The sequence below is a fragment of the Artemia sp. Qi Xiang Cuo genome, chromosome 12, assembly GCF_049724085.1.
Source record: "Artemia sp. Qi Xiang Cuo chromosome 12, ASM4972408v1, whole genome shotgun sequence".
Classification (NCBI taxonomy): domain Eukaryota; kingdom Metazoa; phylum Arthropoda; class Branchiopoda; order Anostraca; family Artemiidae; genus Artemia; species Artemia sp. Qi Xiang Cuo.
In genome coordinates this window covers 43,091,672-43,116,388 of record NC_142805.1, presented here as the reverse complement: position 1 = coordinate 43,116,388, position 24,717 = coordinate 43,091,672, and the positions used below count along the sequence as shown (strand labels likewise).

Genomic DNA, 24,717 nt, shown 5'->3' with positions numbered 1-24,717 from the left:
TTAATTAAGTATCAGGTTTTCTGGTTTCACTGGTGTTTTAATTTTTACGAAATCTGCCCCCCCCCCCCCAAATTCAATTCCTCTGTACGTGTGTCTTTCATACTTGAAAAATTCAACATCCCCTTAAAAATACCAAAAAAGTTAATAAAGTATTTGTCAGTATTTTTTTAGTCAATTACAGTATCAGATACTAGACAGAAAGGAGTAGAAGCTCTTAGTAATTTGATGGAAGAGTATTAACATCGGCAAAGGTAATAGTAAAGCCCCTCTTAAAGATTAAATTTCTTACATTTACACACATATGGTTTTAACGATTGGACAATAATTTGCTAGGGGGGTTGACCCCATTCTGATTGCCTATAAGTTCTGCCATAGAATAGAAAATGTTTACCTATAACAACAACGGGCTTAATTTCGGGTTTAACTTGATCACTTGTTGAATTAGCTCTAATTCGGGGACTATCAACAGTTTCGTACGACGTTAAACTGGATGAATATGATCGACGGCGCTGAAGACGCTTTTGTACCACCATTTTCTGAAAAAATGACATAAAAATCAAAACTCTGAGTTTCAGGAGTTTCTCTGATTTTACAAGAGAACCTCATGCTTCTCTGTTATCCTTCCCTAATTATAAATGTACTAATTTGCACAATAGTCTCAGCATAAGGTTGGACTGAAGAAAATATTTAAAAGAAGGCTTATGGGAGAAAATAAAGGGTGAAGCTCTAAATAGCGTCGGGTGGAGGTGCTGCGTTGGCTTAATTTGTTTTGGCGATGCTATCGATTGCTTGTACTAGTAGAAGTACCTTTTTTATTTTTATTCCAATTAAATCTAGTCTGTTTGTTTGTATCTATGTTGATATGACAATATATAAGAGAAGAAGATTTCCAAACGTGTACCTAACTATATCAGTGACCTGGGGGGGGGGGTACGGAAAATTTACACTCCTTTCCCGTTTTCAATTAGAAGGGAAAAAAATACAAATAGTGCAACATTTTGACCCGTTGAGAAAAATATAACAATTTCCTGGAATAAATAGAGAGAGAGAAAGAGAGAGAGAGAGAGAGGGAGAGAGAGAAGAGAGTAAATGCACTTGATAAAACCAAGGACCCCACTAGTACATTTTGCGACGGAGGCAATTTCCTAATACATAGGTGTGATAGTAATTAACTAAAGCACTAGGTCCCAAACAGAAGTTTTTTATTGCCTTCCTTTTTCCCCCGTCAGCTACTGGCCTTCGGTTTTCGATCCCTCCCTGGCAGCCAAAGCCGTTCCTAGGGGAGGGGAACAACCGGGGCAGTTGTCCGCAGGGGCGGATCCAGGATTTTTTTTAGGGTAGGGGGCAAAATAGGTTGATCCGATAAACTTGCATTAGAAGCAAGTCTGTTTACCGCAAACTTGCGTTAATTCAGTAAATTACACTACTTTTGACTACGTTAGGGGGGATCCCCCCCGGATCTGCCACTGGTTGTCCAGGGCACAGTGGCTTGGAAGGGCCACGGCTGGGGAATTGCCCATTTTAATCCAACTTTTCATTTTGATTCGGCTGTTTTTGCTTATATTTGAGTCAGGAGGGGGGGCGCTGTAACAAAGTTTTCCCGGGCACCACCAACACTACGAACGGCTCTGCTGGCAGCACTCATATAATTGCTTCTTTCCGAAAAATTCATCAGTTTCTGGATTTTTTTCTTCTGGATCCGTCCCAAAATGCTCCCCTCCCTCCCCACTCCCAAATAAAAAATCGAAGTATAGATGCCTAGTACCTGTTCTGAAAACTAAACCTTTGAGTTCCCCTTTTCAAAACTAAACTTACGTAACTGTGTTTTGAATAGATGCAAGGCTTATACCAGTCAATCTGTTCAATGCAATGCCAAAACGATGTTACATAATTAATTGGACACAATCACTATTACTAGACTAGTTCCATGGTTCTGAATCTTTTACAATACCTATCAGTGTCGGAAAAAGATAGCCTATTTTATTTGTCTGTATAAATTACGAACAGGTTTTTTGCATTATTGTTGCTATGGCAGATTAGGCCTCGAAACCAAGGTTTTTGCTTTGTGAGAAATCACCAATCGTCTTATCAAATTCATCAACTTGATAAACCAGATCGTGTTGTTCAACATAGCGATCTGTGGGCCGATTCCGGTCAAAACTTCCCCTGGATAGGTGGTAATGCAATCAGTAAATCATAAAGCCTACACCTGTAACGATTTTCATCTTTTTCAGTGCGAAGAGTCTATCCTGAAAGCAAATGTATTAAAACAGCAAACTACATGGGAATTGAACTGGTAACTGCAGAAAAAGATTTCTGGCCAGATCTAGGCTGGGTGCTAGAGACTTTTGAAGGGATAGGTGTGATGGCGAAAAAATTACGTCTTAGAGCCTCTTATCAGGCTGATTTTAACATCCCCCAGTTTTCTATCTACGATATTTGGAAGGATAGACATCCAAGGAAGTTCTAGGCGTTTAACCCCCCCCCCCGGAAAATACCCCTCCCCGGAAAATGTTCCCGCGGAAAATACCCCCGTGGAAAATAAGGCTTTCCAAATTTGAGAATTTTATTTGAGTTTTTTTTTTCGTAGGGCGGAATTTTGGTACTTATGTATTATGCGCCACTGACTCAATTTTACGCTGTGCAAAATTCGAGAACACACTAGTTTTTTCGTTAGTTTAGAAATAAATTTGGGCTATAGATTTGCATATTAGGGGGGGGGGGTAAAGTATAAAGGGTCTGCATGCAAAATGTGTTTGGTACAATTATTCTGCATATTAGATAGATAGATAGAGAAGTGTATTTTAAAGCCAAATATACGGCCATAAACACAGTAAAATAACATAAATGAAAGGCAAAGATAACATAAACGTTGATAACCGATCATCATAAGACACATGAATGAAACACTACGTTAACCTAATAATAGTTAATGTAACCTAACTTAATACTTGGAAAAACAGTCATTGAAAAAAAAACTAAGAAACTTCTGTAATTATTTTGTGGCCATACCTAGAAGGAATTGTTTTATGACTTAAAACTGTCCAAAATATTTTACCCCCCCCCCCCTATGTGCAAATATATAGTCTTGTCTCGCGCTAAGCTGAAAAAAACTAAACGAAGAAATAGGTTTGTTCTCGAGTTTTACACAGCGTAAACTTGAGTGAGTTGCCCATAATACACAAGTACCAAAACTACTTTCCCCTACGGAAACTAAAAAAAAAAAAAAACTCAAATACAATTCTCAAATTTAGAAAGACTTCTTTTCCACGGGGGGGGGGTATTTTACGAGGGTGGGGGGGTATTTACAGGGGGATTCAAGTTTTTGGACAGTTTGAAGTCAGAAAATAATTCTTTCTAGGTATATAGCCACTAAAAATTACAGAAGAATCTGGAATTCTTATAGAAAAAATTAAAGAAGAGGTATCTGGAAATTTTGTTAATTAAAAAGAAATTAAAAAATTCCAGTATAAAGTAAATGTAATATTTTATTTAAGTGTTTTTTCCAAGTGTTAAATGTTTTTTTTTTTTCAATGACCGTTTTTCCAAATATTAATTACTATTATTAGGTTAATGTAGTGTTTCATTTAAGTGTTTTATGATGAACGTTGATCAAAGCTTATGTTATTTGTGCCTTCCATTTATGTTATTAATTAAAAAAAAACTTTTTCCACAAAATAAGTCTTTCAAAGAAAAGTAAAGAACTACATTAAACAAAAAATGAGCAAAAATAAAATCAAATAATCTACGAAGCGTGAAACTACCGCAAATCAACATCGACAAATAAATGTAACCCAACACGAACAGAAATTACAATAAATAACCGAGTCAAACTCAAAACGAGCAGAAATTAACATAAGTTGGGCTCAAAACCCCTATGCCTTCCCAAGGCCAGAACATAATTTGCTCTTTACTGAAAAAAACATAAATGTTTTTACTTTTATAACTTTGATAAATTTAATAATATTAACATTTTGATTACTAAATAGCAGTATATGTATATTTAACTGACAATGTACATTCATTTGTATTTTTTCAGTAAAGTGCAAATATTGTTCTGGCCTAGGGAAGGCATAGGGGTTTTGAGCCAAACTTATGTTAATTTCTGCTCGTTTTGAGTTTGACTTGGCTATTTATTGTAATTTCTGTTCGTTTTGGGTTTCATTAATTTGTCGATGCTGATTTGCGGTGGTTTCACGCTTCGTAGATTATTTGATTTTATTTTTGCTCATTTTTTGTTTAATGGACTTCTTTACTTTTCTTTGAAAAACGTATTTTGTGGAAAAAAGCTTTTTTAATTAATTTCTGTTCGTTTTATATTGATATAGTCGTTTAAGGGAAAAAGAAAATAATGCTTTAAATCTTTTCGTTTTTTTAAGACTTTATAGTTGGCCTGCTATTTGTATGCTGGAGAAAAATTTTCAGCAATTTTTAACAACATACACCCTTTTAAAAATCTGGACACAAATAGTAATGTTTAATTTAGTTTCATACCTCCTCTAGTTCACCTGAAATAGAAAACTGGATACCATTCGCAAAAAAAATCTGCTTACTTTCTTTGATAGCTTGGATACACTTACTCTATTTTGACTTGGGATACTGCTGAGATGCCTTATTGGGCATTAGCATTAACACAGTGCATTTTGATTTAATCTTAAGGCAACATTCGGTTTTTAATAATAAAGGCAAATGGGAGGGTGGGCGTGAGAGGGGGATTAGTTGCCCTCCAATCACTTTCGACTATTAAAAAGGGCATCAGCCCTTTCTATTTTCAATCAAATAAGCCCTTTTCGAGGTTCCTACGACAACTCCTTCGATATGAAGTGCCCTGGTCTAAACAACAACAACAAAATAAAAATCATACATTATACCCACATCAATCTTAACTATAAAAATTTCAAGTCTTCCAATCACTTTCGACTATTAAAAAGGGCACTAGGCTTTTCGATTTCCAATCAAATGAGCCTTTTTTGAGTTTCTATGACAACGCTTTTTATAAACACCTTATATGCCCCCAGGGCACAAATTTCAACCCTTACCCTAAGAGCTGTGAGGGTGGTTGTCATCCTATAAGACATAGTTTCAAGAACTTTCAACTACGTTAAACAAAATGGCAATCTCAAAATTATGATTGGGTGTGTCTGGGAAAATGGTTAGTCACTCTCCCATCACTTTCAACTATTAAAAAAGGCACTAGCCCTTTAAAATTCCAATCAAATGAGCCCTTTTGAAGTTTCTACGACAACGCTTTCAATAAAAACCATATATGCCCCCCAGGGCATAACTTACAACCCTTGTCCTGAGGGCTGGGGGGGGAGGTTGTAACTCTCAAAAACGTAATTTATACAGCTTTCTTCTACGTGGAACACACTGGCTATCTGAAAATTTTCATTGGATGTGTTTAGGGGAATGGTGCGCGTGAGAGGGTGGTTAGTTACCCACATATCACTTTCTACTATTAAAGAGGGCACTAGCCCTCTCAATTTCCAATTGAATGAGCCCCTTTTGAAATTTTTACGACAACTCTAACTATAAAAACCCTATATGCCCCCAAGGCATAACTTACAGCCTTTTCCCTGGGGGCTCCGGGGGGTTTGTCATCCTTAGTGACGTACTTTCAACGACTTTTAATTACCTCCAACTAAATGGCTATCCCAAAGCCTTGATTTTATGTGTTTGGCGAATTGGTGGGGGTGAGTGGGGGGTCAATTATCCTCCACTCACTTTCAACTATTAAAAAGGGCAATTTCAATTTCCAAACAAATGACCCCTTTTTGAAATTTCTACAACAACGATCTATAGAAACCTTATATGCCCCCAGGGCATAACTTACAACCCGTACACTGAGGGCTTTGAGGAGGTTATCATCCTAAAAGACCTAATTTCCAGAACTTTCGACTACGTCCAACAAAATAGATGTCTCAAAATTTGGATTGGATGTGTTTGGGGAAATGGTGGGCGTGAGAGGGAGGGGGGGGGGTTAATTGCCCTTCAATCACTTTCGACTATTAAAAGAGCACTAGCCCTTTCAATTTCCAATTAAATGAGCCCTTTTAGATGTTTTTACAACATCGCTTTCTATAAAAACCTTATATGCCCCCAGGGCATAACTTACAACCCTTGCCCTGAGGTTTGTGGGGGGAGCTGTCATCCTTAAAGACCTAATTTCCAAAACTTTCAACTACGTTGAATAAAATGGCTATTTAAAAATTTTGATTGGATGTGTTTGGGGAAATTAAGCAAGAAAAACGGGTTTTAATTTTTATAAAGCAGTGAATACAATAAAATAAACACTTAATTAAACAAACATACTCCGAATATTTCGCCTCCATGTCGGGGAGCCTTTCTCAACGGAAAAAAAAAGAGAAAATGAAACAAAAAATGTTCTTTTTAAAAACTTAACTTACATCAAAGTTAAACACACTAAACACATAAAAAGAAAGAAAAAAAAACAAAAGAAAAAATATAAATAAATAGGAAACAAAACTCACATATTAAATAAACACTTCATGCACTGGCGTATAAACAAAATCGAAAGTCTATAATGATTCAACTCGCCTCCTCACAGTATATAAATGGAAATCTATCAAAAAATGAAGAATATATTTATACTTAAACCAAAACAATAAAGGTCAGCTAACCCATAACCCCTAATGAAATCTCACAAGTTCATCAAACAAATTTATGAATTATAAACTGAACGGATTCGTATGGTTGCAAGCTTAAATGCAGTTCGTTTACTTTTCCCAGCATTTAACCCATTCTAACCTTTGTTCGCAAGGTCATCTTTCGTTTCAAAACTATTATTAAAATCAGTACTGGTTGAATATCTTACCTGCTTTTTAATTAAACTATTATAAATTGAATTGATCCTCAATTCCCCTTCATCTCTATTGATACTAATACCGTCATATATTATCTTTTTTATTTCTATAATTTCATTGAAGCTTTGTAAAAGTCGTACAGACGTATCTACTATTTTTGTTTGATCAAATAAAATACTGTGATGAGGAAAATTATAAACATGTTCTGCAGCAGCTGACTCAAACATTTCCGGTGTTTTATTTTGTTTTAAAAGAGAGCAATCTGTGGCATTCTTGTGTTGATGTAGCCTATTTTCTAAAATCTGTTGTGTTCTTCCCACATAAAATTTACCACAAGAGCATGGAATTTTGTATACTCCCTTTTGCATATTTCTCGGTACCTTGTCTTTCCCCTTATTTAACAAAGAGCTGTTGAATAAGGAAATATGGTTGTTAAATAAGGAGCTGTTTAACAAAGAGGTGTTAAATAAGGGAGAAAAGGTGGTCGTGAGAGGGGGGTTAGTTGCCCTCAAATCACTTTCGACTATTAAAAAGGGCACTAGCCCTTTGAATTTCCAATCGAAAGAGCTCTTTTTCAAGCTACTACGACAAAGATTTCAATAAAAACTTATATGCCCCCAGGGTATAACTTATAACCCTCGCCCTGAAGACTGTGGGGGGAGTGTCCTGCTCAAAGGTATAATCTCCTGAACTTTAAACTGCGTGAAACAAAATGGCTATCTAAAAAATTTTGATTGGATGTGTTTGGGGAAAAGGTAGGCGTGAGAGGGGGGTTAGTTGCCCTCAAATCACTTTGACTATTAAACAGTGCACTAGCCCTCTTAATTTCTAATCAAATGAGCCCTTTTTCAAGTTTCTACGACAAAGACTTTCAATAATAACCTTATATGACCCCAGGGCATAACTCATAACCCTTGCCCTGAAGACTGTGAGGGGAGCGTCCTGCTCAAAGGTATAATTTCCTGAACTTTTAACTGCGAGGAACTAAATAAGTATCTCAAAATTTTGATTGGATGTGTTCGGGGAAATGGTGGGCGTGGAAGGGGTGTTAGTTGCCTTCCAATCACTTTTGAGTATTAAAAATAGTACTAGCCCTTTCAATTTTTGAACGAGAGAGTCTTTTCTAAAGTTTCTACGACAATCCGTTCTATAAAACCCTAATTTGCCTCCAGGGCATAACTCACAACCCTTGTCCTGAGTAATGTGGGGGATTATTGTCCTCAAGAACGTAATTTCTATCTGGAAATCAACTACACTGAACAAAATGGTTATTTAAAAATTTTGATTGGATGTGTTTGGATTGGAAAAGGTGGGCGTGAGAGGGGGGTTAGCTGCCCTCAAATCACTTTCGACTATTAAAAAGGGCACTAGACCTTTGAATTTCCAATCGAATCAGCCCTTTTTCAAGTTTCTACGACAAAGATTTTAATAAAAATTTATATGCCCCCAGGGCATAACTTAAAACCCTTGCCCTGAAGACACCAAGGGGAGTGTCCTGCTTAAAGGTATAATTTTCTGAACTTGAACTGCGCGGAACAAAATGGCCATCTAAAAATTTTGACTGGATGGGATTGGGGAAATGGTGGGCGTGGAAGGGGTGTTAGTTTCCTCCCAATTACTTTCGACTTTTAAAAAGTGCAATAGCCATTTCAATTTCCAATCCAATGAACCCTTTTTGAAGTTTCTACGAAACCGCTTTTTATGAAAACATTATATGCCCCCAGGGCATAACTTACAACCCTTGCTCTGAGGGCTGTGTGTGGGGGGGGGGGGGTTGTAATCCTCAAAAACCAAAATTCCAGAACTTAAAAATACGTTGACCAAAATGGCAATCTAAAAATTTTGATTGGATGTGTTTGGGGAAATGGTGGGCGTGAGAGGGGGGTTAGTTGCCTTCCGATTATTTTCGACTATTAAAAAGCGCACTAGACCTTTGAATTTCCAATCGTAGGAGCTTTTTTAAAAACTTCTGTGACAACACCTTCTATAAGAACTTTAGTTGCCTTCAGAATATAACTTACAATCCTTGCTCTGAGGACTGTTGAAAATATTCCGCCTTAGAAACATAATTTTTTCTGAAAATCCACTACGCTGAACAATAGGGCTATCTTAAAATTTTTATTGGATGTGTTTTGGGAAATGGTGGGCGTGGAAGGGGTGTTAGTTACCTTCCAATCACTTTCGACTATTAAAAAGGGCACACTCCACTACAATTCCCAATAGGAATAGCCCTTTACGAAATTCCTACGATAACTTCTTCGATACGAAGTGCCCTGCTCTAAAGGAAAAAAAAATAATAATACATTGTGCCGACATCGTTCTTATATGCCCTAAGGGCATAACTTAAAACCCTTGCCCCGAGGGTTGTGGGGGAGTTTCCTCCTCAAAAACATGTTTTCTATCTGGAAATCAACTACGCTGAACAAAACGGCTATCTCAAAATTTTGAATGGTTGTGTTTGGTGTACTGTTAGGGGTGGGGGGGGGGGGGTCTAGTTGCCCTCCAATCACTTTTGATTATTAAAAAGGGCACTAGCCACTCCAATTTCCAATCGAATGAGCCCTTTTCGAAGCTTCTACGACAACTCCTTCAATACGAAGTGCCCGGGTATGGATAAAAAAAAAATAAAACAAAATAAATAAATAATACACTGTGCCAACATCGTTCTTTACTTAGGCAGCGCTATTGCGCTACCTATGATTTTTCTATGTTCATGGCCGTACATTTGGCTTTAAAATACACTTCTCTATCTATCTATTTAATATGCAGAATAATTGTACCATACACATTTTACATGCAGACCCGCTATACTTTACCCCCCTCCCCTAATATGCAAATCTATAGCCCAAATATATTTCTAAAGCAAAGAAGAAACTAACGGAAAATCTGGTGTGTTCTCAAATTTTCCACAGCGTAAACTTGAGTGAGTGGCGCATAATACACAAGTACCAGAATTCCTTCCCCCTACGGAAAAAAAAACTCAAATTAAGACCTCAAATTTGGAAAGCCTTATTTTCCACGGGGGGGGGGGTATTTCCCAGGGGGGTATTTTACGCGGGGGGTATTTTCCACGGAGGGGTATTTTCCACGGAGGGGTATTTTCCGGGTGATATTTTCCGCGGGGGTATTTTCCGGGGGGGGGGGGTAATCGTCTAGAACCGTTCTTGATGTTCAAAAGACCAAAACCAAATAACAAATACTGTCTATAAAAAAAAGGGCAAATTGCATTCCTTACAGCCCTGGCTCTGAGGTTTGTTGGGGGGTGACATCTCCAAAACCCCCAGAGACTTAGTTAGTGTACCTTTTAACTATGCTGAACAAAATGGCAATCTAAAAATAGTTTTTTCGTTTAATTGAATCCCCCCGCCCCCACCCAAAACGTTCCTTAAGAGTTTCATCTCAATACCCTTAGCCTCACTAGTTACAGAAACCGTAGTAGCAGAAGTAGTAGAAGTATACATATAGTTCCTTTTGGTAAGTTTAAAATCTGCCACAACATACCCTGAAAGTTCCAAGTTAATAACGTAAGCCGTTCCTGAGATATTGCCGTTACACTCTTTTGACAGTCTACATGCTCATGATTCGTTTTGAATTAGTTCAACATCCACCAAGACACTCCTTGAAATCTTCACCTTAATACCCTTAGCTTCAGTAGTAGCAAGAGTTGTAGTAGTAGCAGTATACACATAACACCTTTGGTTTTTTTTTTCAAGATGTCTCGGAACACATGCTGAAAGTTTCAACTTAATACCACTAACCGTTCCTGAGGCCTTGCTGATGCGTCCTCTTAACAGCCTGCATATGCATAGTATTCTTTGATTTAATTCAACATTGTTTCAAAATTCCCCAAAATTTTGCCTTAATACCTTTAGCTTTAATAACAGTAATACCACTAGTGATAGTAGTAGTAATACTAGTAATTGTAGTAGCAGTAGCAGTACAAGTAGTAGGATGCAAATATTGCCTCTTGGTTAGTCCAACATCCCCAATACAAGCCCTGTAAGTTTCAACTTCCTATACCAGGTCGTTCCTAAGATATTGTTGTTACATCCTTTTGACAAGCTGCGTACAGACAGGGTGTTACGATTCAGTTCAATTTCACCTTCAATATTTCCTCAAAATTTCACCTTCATACACTTAGCCAAAGCTGTAATAGTAGTCATAGTAGTAGTAGGAGGAGTACTAGTAATAGTAGTTGCAGACACTAGTAGTGATATTATATAGGACTAGCGCTAGTAGCAGCAGACATGTTGCCTTTTGGTTAGTTGAACATCCCCTTCATCAAGTCAGGGCCGGATAAAGGGCGATTGGAACGATTGGACCCATTCGGGCCCCGCGTTTGAAAGGGCCCCGCGCCGCCATCAAAATGACAAATTGATTTTCGAAATTGTGAAATGTTCTTGAGAATTCCATTAAACGTTGCTTCTGGAGAGAGATCATTTTCCAGGCTAAAATCAATAAAACAAAAAATATGCGATATCAGCAACAAATCAGGATAGACTAAATAGTTTAGCAATCATATTGACTAAAAGTGAAGACACAAGGAAAATGGATTTAAAACCGTTTTAGAAGCACGCAGAACAAAAATTTAGAACTATTTAAATTCATGTGCCCATATTCGGTGATGTAAATTTCGATAGGTATTTTCAGCAATTTCATAATACCTAGAGGACAGAAACGTAAATTAACGTTAGCTCAAAATCAATACAAAAAAAGAACAGAAGGGGACAAAACCGTATGCTCAAAATGAACAAACTGGACCATCAAAAGAGACAAGATCAAGAGAACGACCTGAATAATGTAAGTGTACGAGGGGTGATAATGGACAATATAGACCATCAAAAGTGACAAGACCAATCCAAACAACTAAGGTAAAAGGCACTGAAAAAAAAAATACCTGAAGCAATGATAAACGAAAATTAAGATCAAAGGGATATGTAGTTAAAATGTTAGCGAAACCGAATATTAGAACAAGTAAAAAACGAAATTGAAGAACATAGAAATATAGCGTTAAAAGATAAGAGGCAGCGAGAATCACAATGACTAAAGAACGAAATGAAAAAAAAAAAAAAAAAAAAAAAAAATGCGGTTACAAGATATGTGACAAAGATCAGAACGAATCAAAATGAAAATGAAGAACAGAGAAATGTGTGGTTACAAGATATATGGCAGCGAGAACAATAAAATATTAAGTAAATATATAATCACCAGTGAGAATGACAAGCAACAGCAGGTATAAGAAATTGCCAATCTTGAAAGTGGAGAAAAAAGAATTGTAGAGTTAGCAGAAACGATAAAGCAAGTATCTAGAGCGTCAAAAATGACAGTGAAGAACAAAAAACTGTGCTTTTGAAGAATAGCGAAAATCAGAACGAGTCAAAAATGAAAATGCAGAAGAAAAAAAGGTACTTGTGTACATAATGGTATACACTCGAGAACAAACCGGTTTTATCGGTCTGTAATAAGAAACAATTGGTTTACGCTCAGTGGAAAACAAGTTACGGGTGACAGAATACATTGGACTTGTTTAATTTGGGCTATATATTTGCACATTAGGAGAGGTGGAGGGAAAAGAATTTGGACAGCGTGAAGTTAGAAAACAATTCTTACTTCATAATACGCAGAATAATTGTAGCTAATACATTTTGCATGCAGACCCGCTATACTTCCGCCCCCCTCTAAATGAATTGTCCAAATTCGTTTCTAAAGTATTATATTTTCATCATATTTTGGCATATTTAATTGGGACTAACCTAACTTCACTTCTCGAGTGTGTACCATTATTTTCACAAGTAGGCTACTGAAAAAAAATATATTATGTTAGAAGAACAGCACCATCACAATCTTCGATACCGACAAATTGTTGCATAAAACCAAGTAAAAACCTACAAATATGCAGTAAAGTACGCAGGTGTTATTTACAAGGCATTGGGACCCTTCAACTCTATATGTATTCACTGTAGAGTCCTCCATTATCCCACAGGAAATATAGCCAACAAAGATGATTTACTTGGGGGCTGCTACCTCCTTGGTAGAATTGCATTCCTGCATCAACAATTTCCAAATGAATTTCTTTGGCATGCTATAGGACATCACTTGATCTCTAAAGAGCTACACAAACAAATATGAAACTAGAACTCATGTTTTGCTTCATCATGGTTGCAGCGGTAGCTTTAATATGGAAAATAATCTACAAAAGCTCATTGCAGCCATAAGTTAAAAAACATATTTTCAAAAAAACTGCACGGTAAGAGACAATTGCCATTTACGGCCAGATCGGAAATAGCTATCGTGCTGGATAATCAAAAAGGCCAAAGTTTATTGTAAAAATGTGATTATAGAGATCTCGAAAAAGACACCGAAACTTGTTTAAAATAGCGTCAGATCGAAATAAAAAGTGCATCATTGGAATCAGCGTGGTCCAAAACTTTTAGCAGGATAATTACAGTCCCCCACCTTGAACACCAAGGAAAATGACTTTTTGGCATGGGTAGCACTGATCTGACTCCCTTTTTTTCTTTTTTTTTCTAGCAGGGCTAAGCATGGGCGCCCATATGGGGGGTCTTAGCTGAATGATGCTGCCTTAGTTTTATATTTTTGTTCTGAGATTTCTATACTATAGCATTAAAAGTGCCAATTAGACCAGGTTTGCCCCCCCTGGAATTCAGCTTATGGGCGCCAATGGGGCTAAGGGGTGGCCAGAGCATCATAAAGAGATGTGTAATGGCATTAACCAGACCTCACTTCTCGCATGTGTCCTCTATTTCAGAAGAGTACCGAAATCGGACTTGGTTTGATAATCGAATATCTTTGAAAAGACCGCAATATGAAAAGATATATATATATATATATATATATATATATATATATATATATATATATATATATATATATATATATATATATATATATATATATATATATATATATATATATATATATAGGTACTTGGGCATTATATATGCCTTTCTAAAAAGTCAAGTTTGGTTAATGCTAATGAAATAAAATAGGACGAATATATAATAGTTTATAAACCAATTTGGGCTATATATTTGCACATTATGGGAGTGGGGGTAAAACATAGCATATATTAAATACGTAAACTAACCTAACCTAGGTAACTCCCCCCCTAAACCCCAAAAAACAACAGTTTAAATATCGTAACGAAATGAAAACCACGCTATGCATTGCATTACTCTATAGCGGTCTCTTGAATTATCCCGTCAAAAACGAGTTTTTCGTGACTGGTTTCCTTGTAAAGACCATATAGTGCCCAAGTATCATTATATATATATATATATATATATATATATATATATATATATATATATATATATATATATATATATATATATATATATATACATACATATATATATGCATACACTATATCTACTATGCGCCAAAAGTATTAAGATGCGATTTTAAGGGAGTGTTGAGGGGGAGTTCGACTAAACTAAAAGACACCATGCATATACAGGTTATCAAAAGGGCATATCGGCAGTATCATAGCAATGGCTAACTGTATTAAGTTGAAACTTCCAGGGATGATGCAGGGCCGGATCGACTAGGTGCGGGGCCCGATTGGAAACATATATATATATATATATATATATATATATATATATATATATATATATATATATATATATATATATATATATATATATATATGTATATACCAATCGGGCCCCGCACCTAGTCGATCCGGCCCTGCATCATCCCTGGAAGTTTCAACTTAATACAGTTAGCCATTGCTATGATACTGCCGATATGCCCTTTTGATAACCTGTACATGCATGGTGTCTTTTAGTTTAGTCGAACTCCCCCCTCAACACACCCTTAAAATCGCATCTTAATACTTTTGGCGCTAGTAGTAGTGGCAACATAAGTAGTAATTGTAGTAATAGTAGTAGCAGTCATTGTAGTAATGTGCAGATATTACCTTTTGGTCAATTTATCCCCTTTAAGCATTCCCTGAAAGTTCCATCTTAATACTCTAATCCATTCCTGAAACACGCCCTTTCGACAATCTGCATGCACATAGTGTGTTTCAATTTAGTTTAAATTTCCCTCCAATTCGTCTCAAATTTTCATCTTCATACCCTTAGTCTCATGGGCGCTCATATGGGGGGGCTGGGAGGGGCTCTCGCCCCCCCTGGCTGTATAATAAGGAAGTCGTTTTATATTTGGTTTCTGATATTTCTCTTCTCGAGTATTCACAATGTCAATTAGATGGGGTTTGCCCCCCCCTGGAACTCAGCGTATGGGCGCCCATGCTTAGTCTTAATAGTACTAGTATCACAGTAGTAGTGGTAGCAATAGGAGCAGCAGTAGCAGTGTTTCAGTAGTAGTAGTAACAAGTAGTATTAATAGCAGTAGTAGTATGCACATTTTGCCTTTTGTAAGTTGAACATCCGGTAAATATTTACCAAATCATACTACTGAGTTACGATTAAAGTGAATATACCACACGATGCCTTTTTTTATGCTCTTTACGAATATAATAATCATTTTTGTCGGAAATAAATTTCAGCCCCCACCCCTATATATACCAATTCAGGGAATATATTTGGGTAAATACCTACCAAATCATATCATTGACTTAGGCTACGCATAAAGTGAATATACCAGTCGATGCCTTTTTTTTATGCTGATTATGAATATAATAATCATTTCTATCGGAAATGAATTTCAGCCCCCCCCCCCTATATATGCCAATTCAGGGTATATATTTCTACATTAGGGGTGGGGGGGGGCAAGTTTTACTTGTAGTGTAAATGGACGGTCAGTTTAAGCTGTACCCCCCCCTCCTAATGTAGAAATATATATCCTGAATTGGCATATATAGGGGGGGGGGGCTGAAATTTATTTCCGATAGAAATGATTATTATATTCGTAATCAGCATAAAAAAAAGGCATCGAGTGGTATATTCACTTTAAGCGTAAGTCAATAATATGATTTGGTAGATATTTACCTATATTTGCACGTTAGGGGGGTAGGGGGAAAGTTTAAACTTACCTCTCATTTACATCAGAAATAAAATTACCCCCACCCCCATAATGTGCAAATATATACCCTGAATTGGTATATATAGGGGTGGGGGTTAAAATTCATTTCCGACAAAAATGATTATTATATTCGTAAAGAGCATAAAAAAAGGCATCGAGTGGTATATTCACTTTAGTCGTAACTCAATAATATGATTTAGTAAATATTTACCGAACATCCCCTCATGATGCCATGCAATTTTCAGTTTGATACGGCAAGCCCTTCCAAAGATATTGTTGATACGCCCTTTTGACAATATGTATGCACATAGTATGTTTTGACTGAACTTCTCCGCATCATTTCCTCAAATTTTCACTTCAATACCCTCAACCTTGGTAGTACTCGCTACAGAAGTAGTAATTGTAGTGGAAGCAGTGGAATTAGTTGTAGTAGTTGTAGTAGTTATAGTAGTAATAGCAGCAGTAGTATTAGCGTGCAAATATTGCCTGTTGGTCAATTGATCATCCCACTTATCACTTCCTGAAAGTTCCAAATTAATACACTCAGTCATTCCTGAGTTCCACCCTTTTGACAACCCATGTGGCACATAACGTGCTTTGATTTAGTTCAACACTCCCCTCAACTTTCTCTGAATCGTTCTACTGAATACCCTCCGTCTTTTTGGACACTAAAGGTCAAAGATACCCACTTTCCTTAATAACAAATATTATATGTCATGTAAACCATGTGCGAATGCATAATTTACAGCCTTTGCCCAAGGGTTATGGGGGGGGGGGGTTCAAGAGTAGTCTTCATGCAGAATTTCTCTTTCAACTGCCATACCTACCATCCTACAATACCTAATTGATTACCTGTTATGTTACATAATATTTACTTACATAAACCGTTTTTAGTTATACAAATCCATAATACAGACAGTTCACATTTAATATATGGAATGAAGATGCCGGCAAAACTAGAACTGTCCTGTCTCCGATCAATGTTTGAAGAAGCGGCTTTTCAGAGTAAAAAATGTTGTATATACACTTCTATAGTTTAGGCTCCATTCCAATGCGACTGATTAGCATTACGCTTAAAGGAACCACTAGAAAAAAAAAGGCATTGAATCATCATGACGGTGCTATTAATCCTTGTTTACTAGATATATAAACCTGTTGCAAATTTCAAATGATGCGAAACTTTAATTAGAACCGAATTGATCCTCACATGTATAGACGTGTTTATGCCACGAGCGCCTTAGCGGTGTCATTAAGAAAAGGGGGCTGCGCCCCCTTAGATTTCTTGCCCCCCTAGATTCTGAAAAATGTTTTTTGGACAGGGGGGAGGGTACTTTCGTTGAAAAATGTTTTTTTTTTCATTGGAAAACTGGCACGCGGTACTCGGCACGCTTGTACATTCTGGTCCCCGTTGTAGGTATCAACTTCCACATAAGTTAGCTTTGTTTGCTACTCTTTCCTCGGGAAAATAGAGGGCTCCACAGGGAATATATAACGTTGAAGGGTCACAATGACTTGTTACTTTCATTTTCTACACGTTCTGATTTTCGCTGTCGCTTTTAATTCTTCCTTAAAGTTATGACCTATTTTGATCGTTTTATGGCCAGAAATGTCATTATGCCGGTTTTAAGAAAAAACAACAACTATGTAGCAGATGTCAAGACCGGGCCCGGGCATGGCTACGCAGCAGGGGCTTGTATATATTGATTCTAACTGTCGCTTGTCTTCTAACCGCAGACAATGTGAGCCTCTTCTTGATGTCATGGCGTCACGATAGGTCCGATACAACCATTCTGGGAAAAAGACAAATTCTTCTATAAAGTTGTGACCTTATTAGATCCTTTTTGTGGCCAGATATGTCAATATGTCAGTTCTAAGAAAAAAAAACCTATGTGGCCGATTTCGAGACTGGGTCCCGGCACTCGGCTTGTATATATAGATTCTCGTTGTAAGTAGCAACCTCCAAATGAATCACCTTTGTTTGCTACTCTTTCCTCGGGAGTTGAAGGGTCCCAATGACTTGTAATTAACAGTTGCGTCGTTTATGACATCTTAGTAGGTTTGTACTGGGTACCACTGCTGAAGCAAATATGAGTTATTTACAGGGTTGCCAACTGCTGACGTCCAAAAAGAGCGCAAAAAAAGGCCAAAAAGAGTGCAAATCAAAAAGTTGCATGCGCACGGCTGCCGCTGCTTGCACATCACCTCTGAGGTGTAAAAAGTGCATTTCAAATGAAAAGTAAGTATGTTGGTAATCCTGTTCCTTGGGTTAATTACACATCTGACAAAGTTGCCAACTACTGACGTTCAAAGTGAATGAAAAATAACACCCAAAAATAGTAATTTTCACTCTTCTGCATCCCCTCTGAGGTAAAAGAGTGCATTTCACATGAAAAGTTTGCAAGTTGGCAACCCAGCTTATGTATGCTCTTGAAACGTGCTCATCTATGACGTCACTCACATGGATTTTTTTGTTTTTACAAAATTAAGGCTCTTAACGAATTTCCTCAAAGTCGTGACCTGATTTTTTAGGCCAAATCTTTTTTTCCTAAAAAGATTTGGAGCCGTTTTCGTGAAAAAATCTATACATAAATAAATATACAACTATTGACAATTATTGCTCGTTTAAAGATATATATATATATATATATATATATATATATATATATATATATATATATATATATATATATATATATATATATATATATATATATATATATATATATATATATATATATATATATATATATATATATATATATATAGTACTAAGAGATCGAGCCTCACTTGGTCCCTGGTACTCGGCACGTGGCAGACTTGTAAATATGTGATTGTCGCTGTCGCTTGTCTTCTAAACACAGATTAATCTCAACTTCTTTTCAGTCTTTTCCCCAGTAACTATTTTTGCTTTAATTACGTTGTTACATAATTTAGTAACAAACAGGCGTGTTCCATTACAAAATACACTCTGAAATATCAAGTTACGCATTATCAAAATCACCGTATTATTCTTTATTTTTAAGTCATGGGATGGCAAATCAGAAGTATCAACTGACTCGAATTCAGTTCCTCCTTTCATCCTTCACAGAATCATTCTTTTCATAGAATTTATATTTTTCTGGGAGGCGATTGCCAATCTCAGCAATAGTTTTACTTACTTCTTTCTTGAGAGCACAGTTTATAGACAGTAAGCTTATTGTAGATCATTTCTGGTCATCGTGAACAAAAAGCTCCTCCCACTTCTTTCTGCCTTAGCTTGTTTAGCCTGTTTCTGAATATACCAGTAAGCTTATCGCAGATCATTTCTGGTCATCGTGAACAAAAAGCTCCTCCCACTTCTTTCTGCCTTAGCTTGTTTAGCCTGTTTCTTTCCACTCGCACCCCTGTCCGGGTTTTTATAATGGGAGAGATAGAGAATGATCATACTGCTATATTCTGTCTACTGTGCTTGAGAGGCACTAAAATAACGCGTTTCTTCATTCCAATGTAATTTAGACTTCTTTACGAATGCTTCCTGTTCGATTGGTGATGCTCAATGTCGCATGTCTTCTAGCCGCAGATTTCGTTGTGCATAATTTTCGTTTGCAATTCGTTGTGATTCTCGCTGTTGCTTGTCTTCTAAACGATTATCTTCATCATTATCTCAGACAATTTTTCCAAGCCTTTTGCTTTAGTGTTTCGAGTTCGTTCATCTTGCATAATTTTACATAACGTCATAATACCAAAAACGGTATGACCACCCCTTGGAAAAAAAATGATGAAAGTTTCTCTGTGAATGCATACGAGTTTGACATCATTCATATGAAAAATGTTTTTTTTTTCGAAAATTAGGGCTCTAAACAAATTTTCCCGAAGTTGTGACCTATCTAGATCATTTGGCATCGCCATTACCTCACATGCTCCTAAATATTTACCGAACCTTACTTCCGTTTTGTGATAACGAGACGAGATACTATTCCACAAAAATTCTGCAAACCGATTTATAAGACGTTTGACATTCCATTCGTAATATAGTTAGCTCAATTCTCTTTTGTGGTATGTTGAGATAGAAGCTAAACAAACGACCAAAGGTAATTCTTTGGACTTAATTCTGCCTATACAACAATTTGTTGATTTATCGGAATATGAATGATTCTAGATTATTTGAGTTAACAAAGACTTAGTTAGATTAGTTAATTAATAATATTCCCCAAAAGAGTCTTGGGTAAGTATATGCTCAAATATAATTACATGTCTTATAATGAAAATAATTATTCAGAATGTCATTATTCCCAAGTAGAATTACACGATTATCATCATCTATAGAAGGTGTTTTCTGTTTTTCCGTCGACCTTAAAGAACAGGATCATTGAAGGAGTCTTTATAGGGTTGAATACAAAGAGTTTTCTAATATCCCTTCAACAGCTCAACATAAACAGCAGCGAACAAAAAAATATGACCCAAAACGGGGCCAACGAACTGTTTACGAGCCATTTCATTCCCAGTAAGAAAAACAACACTTTAACAGCAATAAAGGTCGCACCTTCGCTCCTCCCAAAAGACTAGAACAAGAAAATAGTCAAATACTCAATGACTTGTTCCTGGCGCCAACCCAAAATCACATCCCCGTAGGAAACCGTTTGGCCACACTTTGTACAGAATTGGGAAAACATAACAGACGACACATTCGTTCTAAACGTCATCAAAGACGGCTATCTCCTAGACTTAGAAAACACCCCATTTAATACGCAACCCAACCAGCGATTTGATTATGTCGAAAGTTCAATTACAAATTTTAGAATCAGAAATTGCCATAATGATCAAAAAAAGTGTAATAGACGAAGTCCAAAAGCGGTCGTCTCCAGGATTTCACAAGGGAAATTTTCTAGTTCAGAAAAAGAGAAACAAGGGTTGACTCCTTGTCTAAATCTTGTCTAAACCAATTTTTAAACCTGACAAATTTCAAAATGAAAAGCCAGATCTGAAAGACGCCTACTGGCACATCGGTGTTCACAAGAACCATTGGAAATACCTGAGGTTCATCTTCAGGCACCAAATCTATCAATTCCAGGCACTCCCATTCGGGCTAGCATCAAGTCCGGTCGTTTTCTGTCACCTGATTGGTGCCATCGTGAGCTATTGTCATCTTCAAGCGATCCAAATGTATGCCTACATGGACGACTTTCTTCTGCACAACTATCAAATTTCGATAGTGCAGAATAATATAAAAACCATGATTATCCTTCAACACAAGCTTGGCTCAGGCTGAGCGAAAAATCAGAATTAAAACATACACGAGGAATCGTATTCCTCAGGTTTTTGGTAGACCTGGAGCTAAAGAAAGTATTCCTAACTCCAGAAAAGATCCAGAACTTGTTCCACATATTCAAATCTTACCTCTCTTACCTCTATAAGACAACTACTGAAGTTGACAGGACAAACTAACGTAGCCTCAAGAGAAATTCCGTCCAACAGATTACATCTAAAAAATGTCAGTTACTAATGCTCCAGCTATGGACAGATCATCGAGCAACATAGATATACAAATCCCAGTTACGACAGAGATAAAAGAAGCCTTTTCACCATGACTAAATAAAGAGTAGATGAATCAAGGCCTTCCCGTCAAACCTCCGATTGTCTCTAAAACAATAAACACCGACAGCTCAACCTAAATACGGGATGGCTATATAGAAGACCCTCTGGTTTTGTCTCCAGAGAGAAAAAAAATCATATAAATTGCCTGGAGATATGAGCAGTAACCAATATCATCAAAGCCTTTACAAAAGAACTAAGAAACGAGGCAGTCTTGGTAGCGACACACAACTCGATAGTAGTCAATTACGTAAACAAAGGGGGCAGAACCCATTTGTTCTACCTAAAGGAAAAATCCTTAAAACTCTTCGAGATTGCGATAGACCTAAAAATTCACTTGGAGCCTCAACAAGAGTGTCTTCAGAAACCTAGCAGTAGAATACGGAATGCCATTAGTTGATCTACTTTCGACTCGTTTGAACCGGAAGATCGACGCCTATTTCTCAGCAGTTCAGAGTCTCTTGCACTTGGCACAGGTGCCCTAGTCCACGATTGTTCAAACAAACACAGCTATGCCTTCCCTCCGTTAGCCCGGATCCCAAAGGTTTTAGAGAAAGCTCGGAAGTCCGTGAACTGCCAAATAAGGCTTATTTTCTCCGAAACGGCCTCGCCAAGCTTGGTATGCGAATCTCCTCAATCTGCTAGTAGATTTGTCCATACCCCTAGGAGATCAGTCAGATTTGCTCCAGCAGGCTCGTCTTCACCATCCAGCACTAAGAAATCTAGATTTACACGGCTGGAAGATACCGAGCGTCAACTCGAAGAGTTGATTCTCTAAGAAAATCAGCCGACACAAATGCCCTAACCCCAGCGAAAATATATCATTGAATTATAAAATAGAAATGGCAAATATTCGTGCGAAATTTTAGTGAAAAGTTCCTCTGAAGACCAAAATTTAGATAAATACCAAATTCATGATACATCTAGATTGATTGAAACTTCACGCCATCTATGATAGAAAGTGATAAAGCGAAATACGTGGCACTAAACTGTAACCACATGAACAGACTTCAATGTCGACATCACCCAAACAAAAAAAAAGATATCCCTGCCTGATATCTTGTTCTAGAGTTTTCTTAGAAAGTCCATAATTTCTTGGCATACAAAATATCGATATGAAAGAGTTTACTGTTAAAACAGTATTCATTGCCACCATTGCATCGGGCCGTCGATCGAGCGAAATCAACACCATATCTTTCAATTCAGCACAATTTTGCAAGTCCCAAGTTCCTCTCTTCTCTTCTTTTAGACCCAAAAGAGTGAACCTCATAAAATACCTATTCCTATCCTTCTATCCGCTCTATATATAGGTTCAACTTTATGCACAATCCTTTTTCTAAAACAGCACAACAATAGATGGCGGCTGGAACTATTTCTTCTTGGATAAAACAAGCCATATCCTTAGCAAACATGTCGACTAATGATGAGTGTACAATAGAGAAGATGCATGACACAAGATCCATGACAGCGTCTTGGACACTATTAAAATTAGTTCCACTGTTCGGAGACTACTCCCAGACAACACTATGTGCATGAAATGAAAGATAAAAGTAATGCCCTACATTTTGTAGCAGTCCAAACAATTCTATAATTTTAAGTAGTTGAATACTTGAGTTAAAAATAAACGAATATATTAGTCGATTATATAAACCCACCACCATATCGGTTGGAATCTAAGCTTCGGTAAAAATCTGGCATTGCATGAAGTAATGGGACACCAAAATCGAACTCTCGAACGAAGTTCAGTTTGGCCAGCCAATGCTTACCTCGCACACTGCTAGATAAAGTCCCTCCCTCCTCCCCGCTCATTATGAATTATGGAATTATATGGATCTAGCTCAAAAGAGAACTGAGCTAACTATATTACGAATGGAATGTCAATCGTCTTATAAACTAGTTTCCAAAATTTTTGGGGTATAGCATCTCGTCTCGTTATTACAAAACGGAAATAAGTATTGGTAAACATGCATGAAGTATTTGCAAGCCAAACTGAACTTTCATTCAAAAGTTCGAGTTTTTCAGACCAGAAAATGTTAGCGTGACAATTTTCAGAGAAAATTATCGAGCAAATGTAGCCAAGACCGACAATGAGGGTGGGAGGGAGGCAATCCTTTCATTAGCATAAAGAATTTGCTGTTTTGAGGTATGGTAAACTCCTCCCTCCTATTTGACAATATTTCTCTAAGGCCCATTGCAGCTCATATTTAATACTAAATTATTGGAACAATTGCAGGAAAGTAAGAAAGAAATCACCTTTCTTTCCAACAGATTGTTGATGACGTTAAATACATTAAAGAGAAACAAATGTCCACCACCATTAGCCGTGCAATCAACTAGACACGCTAAAAAGATCTATTGCATGTACCAATGGACATAGTAGTAACTTGGAATGGGAATCTCAGGACAATCCCCCCTGGTTTACAAAAAAACTATCTATGATTTATTCTACTTTTCATACTTTTTTTCAAATACCACAAATCGTAAATATACGCAGGAATTTATTTCGGGGAGGGAAGAGGGGAAGCTAAATTCATCTAAACGGCAAAAGAAGGCGATTTAAACAATTAGGCCACATGGAATCCCGAAGGAAGCGTAATTTAGCTGCGGGGTGGGGGGGGGGCAGTTTCTCCGGGAAGATTTTTTAAGTGTTTTTTCCATGGACATTTCTCTTTTTTATTGATTTCAGAATTTTTAATGGGCTCGCATATCGTGGAAATGAACTAACCTTAACAATGGCCTCTTCCCACCCTATCTGGGCACGACCTGATTTTTGTTTACTCTCAGAAAGATGGCCAAAGAACCCAATCTTTAGCAACCTATCATCCGTTTTACGTGACCAAGCCATTTTAACTTTTCTTTCGTCATAGCCTTGGAAAGTGGGATCGAACCAAATTGTTCGTACACCTTATTGTTTAGTATACAGTCAGTGAAACGAGTACCTACAATTCCTCTAAAAAACATTTAACAAATGTTCCTCGGCTTTTCGAAGTGCCCAAGGTTCAGAGCCATGCTTGACAATTTTCATTACCCTGGCTTCCATTGTTATAGTCTTAGTTTGCAGACTCAACTTCCTATTCTGCCAAACTCTTTTCAACGAACATCCTGCACCTCGGCTATTCTCTTCACTGCTTTCACCCTTTTTATAAGCACTACTGCTCAACGAAGAGAAGCTATCCACTTGATCGTTTCCTAAGCGAATTCCTCATCAAAGCGAATTAGCCTTCTAAACCTCCAAGAATCCATTCATTTTCGCTAATATTTTTTTTGCACGACACTCGAATCATCTCAGACAAGTTCTACCTCAAAAAAG

The 24,717-nt window shown here is 37.1% G+C and overlaps 1 protein-coding gene across 4 annotated transcripts in view; it reads right to left on the bottom strand.

Moving 5' to 3' along the window:
* The window catches only part of LOC148946150 (oxidative stress-induced growth inhibitor 1-like), a 71,586-nt gene that overhangs the window by 22,451 nt on the left and 24,418 nt on the right, over window positions 1-24,717 (bottom strand). Inside the window, exons 1-2 of one of the 4 annotated variants that reach the window (XM_089098188.1) lie at window positions 16,716-16,896; window positions 392-536 (exon numbers count right to left, since the gene is read on the bottom strand). In XM_089098188.1, the coding sequence (XP_088954314.1) occupies window positions 392-533 (142 nt within the window). In that variant the 5' untranslated portion in view covers window positions 534-536; window positions 16,716-16,896. Of the gene's footprint in view, window positions 1-391; window positions 537-1,815; window positions 1,899-16,715; window positions 16,897-24,717 lie in introns of those variants that run through there. The other 3 variants (XM_089098189.1, XM_089098191.1, XM_089098190.1) reach the window with 3 other exon arrangements.